The 13,253-nt window shown below is 27.7% G+C and overlaps 1 protein-coding gene across 1 annotated transcript in view; it reads right to left on the bottom strand.

Annotated features, from left to right (window-relative positions):
• LOC117178287 (mediator of RNA polymerase II transcription subunit 24) overlaps positions 1 to 13,253 on the bottom strand; it is a 31,900-nt gene that overhangs the window by 13,194 nt on the left and 5,453 nt on the right. Inside the window, exons 4-6 of the mRNA XM_033369652.1 lie at positions 11,181 to 11,517; positions 8,220 to 8,829; positions 311 to 1,129 (exon numbers count right to left, since the gene is read on the bottom strand). Coding sequence (XP_033225543.1) covers positions 311 to 1,129; positions 8,220 to 8,829; positions 11,181 to 11,517 — 1,766 coding nt within the window. The remainder of the gene's footprint in view (positions 1 to 310; positions 1,130 to 8,219; positions 8,830 to 11,180; positions 11,518 to 13,253) is intronic.

The following is a 13,253-nucleotide window of genomic DNA, read 5'->3' as shown; positions in this document are numbered from 1 at the left end:
TAGAGCTCCAAGGAGATTATGTTGAAAAATTAAAAAAAAATTTACCCAAAAAAAATTGTTTTTATACTTCATTCTAAGGACTTATTGAACTACCCTCGTAGCATCTGAAATTTTGAACATAACATAATATGCAATTAAAAGTGCAAATATAAAAATTTCACAAAATAAGCAGTCTTATAAACTCTTCTCATGTTTTATAACAACATATTTATAAACAATTTTCCAGCTATTATTCTGATATCAAAGAGATGTATGGCTCCTCCTTAAAGATTCGAAAGAAACGAAACTATTAAAAGCGAATGAACTTTACCTTTCCTTAAACGAAGATTCCTGTGTCTCCTCGGCTGTCCCAGGTGTCAGAAACTGTTGAACCATATTCATGGGCTTGAGAAGTGCATCCTGATGAGTGATGCTCATATGTGCACACAGCCAAGTCGCAGCACAGACAGGTAAACAGCAAACGCCATTTCTCAATCTGTCGAGGGCTCTCTTGACATCTCCAGCACTCAAACCACCACTCTCCCATCCAAAAAGTAATTCCTTCACAACTCCCATTGCCGCCAGACACGTTTTGTCCCAATTGACAGTGCTCGTCATAAAATCAGTTTCTCCAGAACTAATTTGCTGCAGAAGAACATCGACCACTGCAGGGTCGATCGTTTGAAGGAGCTTGTGTGGAGATTTCGGTTTTCCACGCTCAGGCATGCACTCGCGAACCCACTGTTCAAAAAAGGAATCTCCACCTTCTTCTAGAACCTCAGATCCATATGTCTGGACAATGGAGTAGAGCATCAAGAAAGTCATGTCGAATAGCATTGCACGCGAGGATGGACTTCCCGGGACCGGTTCATTCACCTGATTGCTGTACTCGTTGAATTTTATCATTTTCGAGACGAATGCCTTCAGTTTGCCCTCCACAGATGCGACGGCCATTATCAGGTCGAAAGTTTTCCCAGTGTGGATTTGATTTAGCATGTTCAAGAGGGCTTCGCTTCTTTTCGAACAGTCTGCATTGAGAGATTTCAGAAAACCACTTAGTGTATGCTCGGCGCGCAATATCACTTTGGGAATTGCAGTAGTTGCAGCGACTGAAGGTTCGAGTTTATGCAAAGCTACCGTCAGTCCTTCCCTATAAAATAATACAAAACAATGGTCTTAAATAAAGATTTGCCTCAAAGATAAATAGTCGAGGGGCTAATTACTTATCCTAATTAATCCCTAATGCCCCCTTGCTGCCCCTCTCCCTCTTTACAAAAAAAATATAAGAAAATAATGTTAAAATATCGAAAGAATTGATGCAAAAAAAAAAAGATAAAACCACAAACGAATTGCAGAATTTCAAAGAATCTCTTAAGATTTGGAAGCATTTTAAGGGATTTTGAGGATTTCAAATATTTTCAAACTACTTTGAAGCGCTTGAAAAAAACTATTTTTGTGAATTTGTTCTGAGATTATTAATAATGATATCTATGTATGATTTTTAGGCTTAATAAGCACACTCTTAAAACACATATTTTTAAAATTTCATTTATTTTATGCACTTTTTATACATAAAAATGCCAGTCAAAGTTAACTCCTGAAAAAGTAGGTAGGTACGCGCTGTTGTAAATACCTCGAGAATGGGTGGTCCGAACCAAAAAAATTAAACAGTTTTAGATTCAGTATGACTTCAGCAACCGGCTGAACTAGGATTTATGATATACATAAAAAAGAACAAAATGACGACGAAAAAACAAACCAAAAATTTAAAAAGTAGGATTGCTTTCAGTTTTTTGCGAAAAAATATATTTAAAATTAAATTGTTTGTATAATCCTAGTTCAGCCGGTTGCTGAAGTCATAATGACTCTATAACTGTTTAATTTTATTGTTTCAGACAGCCTATTTTTAAGATTTTTACAACAGCACGGACCTACCTACTTTTTAAAGAGTGGACTTTGACTGACGTTTTTATGCATGTAAATTGCATAAATAAAATGAAATTTTAAAAAATGTATTTCAAGAGTGTTTTAAGCCTAAAAAACCCTACATCAATATCATTATGAATAATCTAAGAAAAAATTCATAAAAATAGTTTTTTTTGAGCGTTTCAAAGTAGAATACTGCCTTAAAATATTTCAAGGGATTTAAATGCATTTTTGAAGTGTTTCAGAGACTTGAAGCGATTTTTAGAGAACTTTGGTAAATAAATTAAATGAAACTTCAAAGGATTCATAGCTATTCCAAACGTTTCTAGAGACTTGAACATTTTTTGTTCAGAGAAGTTAAATTTAACTTATATTTTCAAGAGAATTCAAGGGATTCGAAAAAATGTCAACGGATTTCAAAGAATTTTTTAGAGTTTCCAAAAACGTCAAAGGACTTCCGAGAGAACTTTGGTAATTAAATTAAAGTTCAAGGGATTCATAGCGATTTTAAAGATATCAAGGGATTGCTACTTACATTTAAATATTCAAGAGATTTCAAATGATCTCTGCTTAAGTTAATGGATTTTTACAATTTTTAAAAGAAATTTTTCAAGAGGTTTCAAGGGATTCCAAGATATTAAAACAATTTTAAAGAATTTTCTAGTGTTTACAAAGATTTCGAGACAACTTTGGAGAATAAATTGCCAAAGATTTTCAAGGAATTTTAAAAATTAATAGGAATTAAACTTCTTTCTAGAGAACTTAAACGAATACTTAAATGTCATTTTTTGTACAAATAAATTTTTTTATTAAAAATTTATATCTTTCTTAGTTGAAACATCAACTGTTACATTTTTTACTGAGAATTCATCTTTTCTTTTGTGGTTGAAAATTCAAATAATTGGTTGAAACTTAAAATACTTTTTTCAAAATTTATTCTTCGGATTGAAGATTCATCATGTTAGTTGAAATTGGTCTTTTTATTTGAAAAATAATTTTTATTTTTTGTTGAAAATGTAACTACGCCTTTTTTGGTTAAAAAATGATATTTTTAAGTTGAAAATTCAGCAACTATCTAACATGGTGGCGATTCGGCCAACTACAAGTAACATATTCATATTTTCCGCGAAAAGCAAACATTTATTTTAATTCATGACGTTCATTTTAAACATCCTTTAACACATCAGAACATAACATTTCCAGATGAATGAATTTTTAAATAAAATTATGAATCTTCAACTGGAATAGTTGAATTTTCATCCAAAACGATGAATATTTAACTGCAATACTTGAATTTTCAATCAAACAGATAAATTTTTACACAATAAGAATAATTTTAAAAAACAAATAGTTTTTAACCTAAAAATACAATTTTTCAACAAAATCCATTATTTTTTAACGAAATAGTTGAATTTTCAATGAAAGAAGACAAATTTTTAACCAAATGTTTGAATGTGGAACTAAAAAAATGAAATTGTTACATTTTTAGTTAAAAAATTAATTTTCAACCTAACTGATCAATTTTCAACCAAAATGATAAACATTTAACTGGAATAATTGAATTTTTTACCGAAAGAATAATTTTTAAACAAAAGGAAATTTAATTTCGAAGAAAAAGATCATTTTCCACGAAATATTTGGATTTTCAATTAAGAAAAGACAAATTTTCAAACAAAAATAGTGTAGTTGAATTTTCCGTTAAAAATCGGATTCTGAAGAACAACAAAAACAACCGGATTTTCAGCAAAATGTGTACATTTTCTCCTAAAAGAGTCAAATTTTTAGTCAAAAACTTGATTTTAAAAAAGTAATTACATTTATAAAAAGAGATGAATTTTCAATAAAATTTTTATTGAAATACTTAAATTATTAACTGAAAAGAAAAATGTTTTAATAAGGAGATAAACTTTCAAAGGAAAAAATAATTTTTTACAAAAAGTCGATTTTTTAAAAAAGTACGTGAATTTTCAACGAAATTGTTGAATTTTCAATTAAAAAAGACAAATTTTCATCCAAATTGTTAAATTTTGAACTATAAAAGATCAATTTTCAACCGAAAATAGAACAGTAAAACTTTCAGTTGAAGAAATTGATTTTCAATTAAACTGATGAATTTTCAAATCAAATTATTAATCATCAACTGGGATATTTGAATTTTATACCTACCAAAAAAATGAATTTTTAACCATAAGAATTAATTTATTACAAAAACGACGAATTTTCGACAAAGTACAAAAATTTTCAAACAAATAATTAAATTTTGGAAAAAAAATACAAATTTTCAACCAAATAGTTGAATTTTCAATCCAAAATAGAATTGTGGAATTTTCCGTTAAAAATCTAATTCTTAACAACAACAAATCGGATTTCCAGAAAAATAGTTCATTTTTCGACTGGAATAGTAAAATTTTTAGTTGAAAAATTGATTTACAAAAAAGTAGTTAAAATTTATATTATAATTGAGAAATATTTGATTTTCGTAATACTACTTTAACTCTGAAAACTACTTGAAGTACTCTCTTTTTCTAAAATTTGGAAGAAGGAACTTTTAAATTGTGACAAATTTTGACTTGGATCGGATTCTTTAAACTCTTTTCTTCTAAATTCTAGTTATAACTCTTTTAAAAAAATCCTGTTCCATGTAGAAAATTCCCTGTTTCAAGTGAAATTATATTATTATTGCATAATAATAATTATTATTATTATTATTATATAATTATATTACATTTTGCTACGATCCTAAATGATTTCCCGATATTTTAGTTCAATTCTCGGCCATTTCCTAGTTTCTCAGTCAAGTCGCCACCCTGTAAATCCATTTTTGTTTTATTTGAGAAAATGATTGTTTCTGTACGTTTGAAATATCATTCATTAGATTATCAAATTTTTCTAACTGGACACAAATGATTAAAATAATGAAAACTTGAATTTTACCACGATCTGAAGTAAAATTTTCGGTTTTTTGATTAAATTCCCAGTTTCCCGGTCAAGGTTTACTTGACCGGTTCCAATAAAAAATATTTAATGGAGCTAATTGGCTATTTTCGTGCTATTTTCTTCTATTGGGAATGGTAAACTGCGATACGCCACCTGGTGACAAAAAATTTAACTAGAAAGAATAGGCACGATTTTAAAGATGCATTTTAATTTGTGCATAAAAGTGTTTTAACCATTTTTTTAGGAGTTTAAAGTATTTATTTGATAATAAAAATAAGTCTTTATACGGAAGAAAGTATTTTAGATGGAATTTACATATTATACAGTGAGAAACTACACTTATTGACAGAAATATTTTTTAACAAAAAAACAATTATTGTTCTCTTTATTGTTATTTTCAAAAGATTATAAACTTAAATGACCTTATTTTGAAGCAAAAATGAACTCAAATTAAATTTTTATTAATTTATACATGAAATATATACTATTTAAAAATGTGATCTAAAAGTTAGGTTCAAATTCGTATTTAAATTCCAGTCGTCTATTATTAGTATTCTTGTCACAATATAAATAAAATTGGTCGCTACATACATTAATTAAAGTTTATTTAAGCTCACAATATATTGAAACTCACATTAAATAATTTTTTTTAATATTTCACAAAAATGTGTTTTTTCACTGTATAAGATAGAAATTCTATCTAAAACTATTTTTTTCTGATAAATATTTGCTTTTAGTATTCAATCATTGTTTTTTGTTTCACAAAACCATCGTAAAAACACTTTTATGTCAAAATTAAAATTGAGTATTCTAATATTACGTCATCCTCGATGGGTAACGTCAAAATCTATCAGGTTTTACCACTTGTGGACTGAAAAGCAATGATTATATAGGACTTTGACTCAAATTAATTTTATTAGGCGAAAGTAATTGAAAAATTGTGATATGGCTTTTCTTTTCCGATACAAAAGCCATTTCTTTAATTATTTTTGGCAATTTAGGAAGTGTGCGATTTGGACAATCCATCAAGAAAAAATATAATTTTTCGTTATTGACATTAGGTTGCAACGTTGTGATAGTTGGCGGTCAAAATTTTGGAATTTTGGTAGTGCGTTAAAGTGTGTTTTTCAAAGATGGCAAACGGTTATTTTTGCACTTAGAAAGGTACAAGGAAAAAATATAAATATTAAAGACTGTGATCCTTCAGAGAAATCCTGTAAGATTTCTTGAAAATCGTTAAACTTCTCTGCATTTTTTTTTAAATCCCTTCAAATTCTTTGTAATAATTTAAAATCATTCGAAATATCTCGAAATTGACTAAAATTAATTGCAATCGCTTAAAACCTTCCTATTTTTCTTAAATTCCTTTAAATCTGTTGAAAATCCTTAGAATCTTTGAATTTCTTTAAATCCCTCGAAATTTCTTTAAATTCATTAAAATCTTTTTAAATAACATTTAATGGCTCGCTTGACATTCTTTAAAATCACTAAAACTGTCTTAAAATCTGTTAAAATCTCTTATAAATCCTTAAAACTTTTCGAATTATTTTTAGTTTATTTTTTTTTTAAATCCTCTAAAATGAAACTTCAAGGTCCATAGTAATTTCTTAAAATTGGATTCTTAGAAATCCTGTAATATTTCTTGAAAATCCTCAAACTGCTCTGAATTTTTTTTAAATCTCTTATAATCCTTTAAATTTTCTTAAAACTTTTTGAATTATTTCTCAATCCTTAAAAACAAAAACTTTAAAATATCGTCAAGCCTGTAGTAATTCCTTAAAATCACTTAAATTTTCAGAAATCATGTAAGAATTCTTGAAAATCTTTAAACTCCTCTGAACTTTTTTAAAATCCTTTCAAGTTTTCTAAAATAATTAAAAATCTTTCGTAACTGACTAAAATAAATTAAAATCTCTTAAAATCTGTTGAAAATCCTGAGAATCTTTGAATTTTTTTTAAATACTTAGAAATCTCTTAAAATTCATTAAAATCTTTTTAAATAACATTCAATAGCTCACTTGCCATTCTTTAAAATCACTAAAACTGTCTTAAAATTATTTAAAATGTCTTCTAAATCAGTAAGACTTTTGAAATTATTTTTAAATCCTCAAAAAGGAAATTTTAAAATTCCGTCAAATCCCTATAGTAATTTCATAAAATCACTTGAATTTTTATAAATCCTGTAAGATTTCTTGAAAATTCTTAAACTCCTCTGAATTGTTTTGAAATCCCTTCAGCTTCTTTAAAAGCAATTGAAATATTTTTTAATTAAGTAAAATACTTAAAATCCTTTGAGTTTTCTTAACTTCCTTAAAATATTTTAAAAATTGTACCACCTTTGAAATCTCTTCAAATTTATTTAAATCTTTTTGAATAAATTTTCAATAACTCGTTTGAAATTATTTAAAATCACTTGAATTAATTAAAAATCTTATCAAATATCTTGCAAATCCTTAAAACTGTTTGGATTTTTTTTTAAATCTTTAAAAATCATTCAATTTTTCTGCATTTCTTTTAAAATCCCTTCAAATTCTTTAAATCATTAAAAATCTCTTCAGTTTTCCTGAAAACATTTTAAAAAATTTTTAAACCTTTAAAGTCTCTTTCATGTATATCTATCTTTTGATATGAAACTGCTTAAAACCACTTCTTATCGAAAAGTCTTATGACATAAGTCGCCGACAATTGAGGTTATAACCTAAATTACGGCAATTTATAATTTATCGTGGTGAATTGCCTAATCGCAGACTTTCCAAATTCCCAAAAATAATGAATGAAATGGCTTTTCTACCTTAAAAGCAAAGCTATATCACGATTTTTCACTTAATTTCGCCTAAATTAATTAATTTTCGTCAAACTCCTATATAAACAATACTTTACAGTCCACCAAATTGTAATAGCCTTATCGATTTTGACGTTACCGACCGAGTGTGAGGTAATATTAGAATACTCATGGACATAGGAAACACGGGACTAGGCATGCAATCCTAACTTGCTCGAGTGGGGTTGAATCCACGGGAGGGAGGATTCCATGAGTGGGGAGAGCCGCCATCTTATGATGTGCCATTTGATTATGCGCACGAGCATTTTTGACGACAAACTGTGCATGAAAATATAAACATGTGGGCGCGGCCATGTTTGTCGCGGGACATCAAAAGGTAGCGGACTTCCCCCCTCATTGCATCACCCCCACAATGGCATGCCTAGTCCCTTGTTTCCTATGTCCAGGAGAATACTCAATATATGTTTAAAATTGTACCTACTCTTTCTAGTTCCATTTTTCGGCACCATGTGGCGTAATGGTAGCCCACCATTACCAATAATAATCAATTTAATATGTAAACATGATTTAAAAACGAAAATCAATAGTTCCTTACCTCCGACTGCTGAGTTGTTTATTCTGCTTCTCAGTGACCAAATTGACTTCCTGCAATTTGTTTAACATACACTCGACAATATTACACAAATATGTAGCGTCAATTTCATCCAACAAGGGCGTGTAGTGTAAAAGAAGTTCGAAAGCATCAAAGACGTCTTGGGAATACTTAAACTTGTCTTCGCTGTTGTTCAAAGTATTTGCGTGAAGTTCCTTTAGAATGAGCGGCACCTTCAAGAAAATGAAAGCCCCCCAATGCGGTTCGTTCAACGATCCTGTGACAGTGTGCAGACTCATTAAACTCGCACGAATCAGTTCACAATAGAGTCTCGCATTTGTGTAGTTTTTGAGCCTCTGAACCATTAAAAGTTGACTAACGAAAGTAGCAGTTTCAGTACCGGAATTTAAAGAAAGCTGAACGGCCAGCAGAGACTGCAAACAATGCGTTATTGGCTCCATATCTGTTCTCGATGAACGTGGGGTCAAATTTTCGATTTCTAGATTGCACAGTCTCTTTAGAGTATCCTCGATTGAAATTGACGATTTCACATTATTTGCCCTCTGGAGTACTTCAATCTCTTGGCATTTCTTCACAACGTCTGCGTAGAGATCTGAAGATAAGTTCGAATATAAATCAATAAAATTATGTTTAAATAAAGATCCGGAATAAAACAAGGTGGCCGTTTTAATCGAGTGAAAAAATTCCCGGTCATTTCGCGGTTTGAAAATTGCAAAAATTAAAGCACGATAAGTTCAAGGGTTTGTGGTTAAAAAATATAAATCAATTAAAGAATCAATCATACAATTTATAAATGTTCAAAATTATCTCATTTTAAGAAATTCGAAGGTAGAAACATAAAACATTAGAAAATAAAATTTTTTAAATTAAAATGTTTTTAAACTCGAAGTTAAATTACTTTACTTTAAATTCATTTCAAATTAATATTTGTTCAATTATTGTTTATACATTAAAATCCATCACTTCCACTCACAAAATAGCATTTTTTTTTAAATGGAATAATTACAATTTTCATAATCCAAGTTTAGCGGAACGACGGAAAAATCTCGAAAAATAAAATTGCGAACATTATAAAATATCAGACACTAGTATCACCGATGCAGGAAAATGTCCGAATTAAAAAACTCTCAAATACAAACAATTAAAAAAAAAGTTATTTTAATAATAAGTAATAAAAAAAACATGTTCATTAAATACAATAATTTGATCGATTATTTTATTATTTAAAAATTTCTTAATTGTTTAGATCCAGGAATTTGATCATTCGTGAATTTCCCTATGGTCGCCATTTTCAGTGTCGGATATTTTATATTGTCGGCAATTTTATTTCAAGAAATTTATATTATTGGGGGTTTTACAATTCGGTCATACCATAAACTGGTAAGAATTTTATTATTCAGGAATTTTTAATTTTCGGCCACTTCTAATTTCGATTTAATTATATTTCGAACATTTACTTTTGCGGAAATTCGTTTCTAATAAAAGAAAAGTTAATTTTTGCGATTTTTCAGGCATCTCTGAAAATTCATCTCTTTTGGTAGAAGTTTCATCTTTTTAGTTTAAAAATGCGATTGCTTGGTTGAAAATTCATCTGTTTCGGTTGAAAATTCAACTAATTGGTTTAAACTTGAACTACTTTGTTAAAAATGCATTTTTTTGTTGTTGACAATACAACAGATTGCTTCAAAATTGATATATATTTTATTCAACTATTTTGCTAAAAACTCAACGTTTTTGGTAGAGTTAATTTATTTTTGATTAAAAATTAAAATAATTTTTTGTTGAAATATGAACTATTACATTTTTCATTGAGAATTCATCTTTTTTTTTAAGTTAGACTACTTTGATGAAAAGTCATTTTTCTGGTTGAAGATTCATAAATTTAGTTGAAAATGCTTTCTTTGTTTGAAAATTTAACTACTTTCTTAAATTTTTGTTGTTGAAGTTTAATATTTTTCAACTAAAAATTTAGTTACTCCATTTTTGGTTGAAAATTGATCTTTTTTAGCTGAAAATTCATATATTTAGTTTGAATTTGCTTAAAACTAAAAATTGAAATATTTAATCTTTCTTGAAAATCTCACTATTTGGTTGTAAATTCGCATTCCTGGTGTGAAAATCCATTTGTTCTGGTAGAAATGAATTTTTGTTGTTATTAAAAATTCATCTTTTTGTTTGATTTTACTATTTTCTTGAAAGAACATCATTATTGATGTAATTAAACCGTTTTTGATTATAACTTAAAATATTTTCTTGTTGAAATATCAACTTTTACAATTGGTTACGATTGGTTAAAAAGTAGAATTTTTCGGTTGAAGATGCATCTATTGTGTCGAAAATTGATGGTTTTTGATAGAATTAAACTGTTTTTTAATAAAAATAAAAATATGTTTTAGTTCAAATGTCAACTAAGTTGGATTATTCAATGGAATTTCATCTTTTTTGCCTGAAAACTCGACTACTTTGCTGAAAGTGTAACTACTTAAAAAAAAAACATTTTTATTAAATTGAAAACTCCTAATTTTGGATGAAAGTTCATCTTTTCCTTGAAAATTGAACTATTTAAATTATTTTACCAATTGAATTTTTAACTTTAAAATTGGTAAATTGTTACAGTTCAAACAGATTCATACTGGAACTAAAGCTGTTTTTTTTAAAGTCACTAATTAATTTATGTTTACAGTTGATCAGCTCAGAGCGTTTTTTTATCCACATTTTTTTATTTCAATCGCTTTTTATTTCTAATTCTTTAACTCTTCTTTTTTGTTAACAAATGAACTTAACAAAAAGTTAAAATCCAACTTATTTTAAATTGCATCATACCATGTGACAAAAAATGTATGATACTTCAAATGAATAGATTTTTCTTATAAAAATGTGTAAAATTTCCGGCCACCCAGTAAAACCTGATTAATTAAACTCAATTTATTCATCTAGATTTACCTTTATCGTCGTGTTTCGCTAAGTACATCATTGCGCAAATGAAATCAGAATTGAGCATTTCTTTTAGAATACTGGCAGGTTTATCCATCAGTTCGGATGGCTGTGGAATCAGTGGATTGCTTTGTGGAGATTTGGAAAGAGCTTGCAAATAACATTGCAACAACCATTGTACGACAGACAATACTGCAGCGGCTAAAAGATCTTCTTCGGGTTTCCCTCGGCAAGTTATGCCGATGTGAATTGTTTCTAAGAAGTTCAAAAGGCTTAGAATACAGTGGGGCTTTTGAAAAGCGTCGTATTTGCTAATACGTTGCAAAACAGCAGCGTAAGAAACGAGCTGGAAAAAAAAATACTTTGTATTTCTTTAGAAGTGTACCTGATAAATTTAAATGATTTAAGTAAATCAAACTGAATGTCTACCCAGCGGATGATTTCAAATTTTTAATTATCCCCGCCTGGAAATTATATCTCTTTTTGAAATTTCCATGTCTTAACTAACAATTTCCATTAATTTGGAAAATGCCTTAGTCCAAATCAGAATCATAATTATTTTCAAAAATGTCCCGTTCCAAGTCGAAGTTGTAATTCATTTATAAAATTAACTGTTCCAAATTAGAATTCTACTAGGATATTTTCTCTTCCAAATCATAATAATTGTAATTCCTTTTTACAAAAATTCATTATTCAAAGTCAGAAATATATTCCATTCGACTTGTTTAAATCCATTTATAACTCAGAATTATAATTCCATTGGAAAATTCCCTGAAACAACTCATAATTATCATTCTTTTAAAAAATTCTCTGTTAAAAGTAAGAATTATAATAATTATGTTATGAAATTTCCTTTTCAAGTGCAGAATTATAGATATATCTTCCAAATAATAACTATAGCTTTTATATTTTAATTTTAAAACCTAAATTTTCCTCTCTTTCATTTAAAAAAAATATATTTTCAATTTCAGATCAATAATAATTTACGAGTTTCAAAGACTTTAAAGATTTCTAAAGATAAACAAATTGCAAACAACATCCCTTATATTATCGTCTTTTTCGAAAATAAATTTTTTCATTATTCCTTTTGTAATTTGTTATTAAAAATATAAACAATTTAAAAATCCATTATTAGAGAAATTTTTAAATATTAGGTTCGGAATATTTTTTAAGCAATTAATAATTTCGAATTAAAAGCGTTTGAAATTGAATAGAATAAAAAAATAAAGAAAGAAATATAATAAAACCGGTTAAAATTTAATAATTTTAAATTGAAAATTTTTTAAACAAAAACTCTAAAAATTGCAGACTAAAATGTTGGAAATTGGACAATTTCATTAGAAAGGAGTTAAAATTGTATCATTTCTAATTCAAAGCGTTCAAAATAGAAAGTTTTTATTATTAATTGAAGAATCTCGAAATTGAATCACTTCAAAAATAGATCAATTTCAAAACGTTGAAGCTTTTAACATTTGAAAATTTGAAATTGAAAACTAAATTGAATTAATTAATTCACCGTCATTTTCACTTTAAAAAATGGAAACATTTTAAATTATAAATCTTTAAAATTGAATTATTCTGAAAAAACGTTCAAAATAAAAAGTAATTTTAAATGAGAAACATTAAAAATAAAAGTAAAATCTTATCCGGAACGTTGAAAATTAGACGAATCCGAACTTAATAAAGACCGAAAAAAACTTTAGTCGAGAAAAATAGTTATATTAAAAATTTACGATACTAAAATTCTTTAAAGTTTTAATTAATTCAAGTAAATTTGAATAATTTAAAATTTTCAAATGGCCAATTATAATGTTTTTGATTCAACCATTTAAATTTTAATTGCTAAATTAAAACTTATAAAAGGAAAAAAAGGAAAATTTAGCGTCCATCATGAAAATTCAGAACTCTAAAACTGTCAGGCAGCTTAATTTGGTGTATTTTAATTTTAAACAATACAACTTTTAACTTTTAAATGGCAAGTCATTTAAGGGCATGTGACACAGCTAAATACCTATATTACCGACCACAGTTTTTCAGTTCACTGAATGTTTTTTTGAACCTAAGAACTTTTTTTGTAAGTAA

The sequence above is a fragment of the Belonocnema kinseyi genome, chromosome 8, assembly GCF_010883055.1.
Source record: "Belonocnema kinseyi isolate 2016_QV_RU_SX_M_011 chromosome 8, B_treatae_v1, whole genome shotgun sequence".
In the NCBI taxonomy this organism is placed as follows: domain Eukaryota; kingdom Metazoa; phylum Arthropoda; class Insecta; order Hymenoptera; family Cynipidae; genus Belonocnema; species Belonocnema kinseyi.
This window is presented reverse-complemented; position numbering and strand designations above follow the sequence as displayed.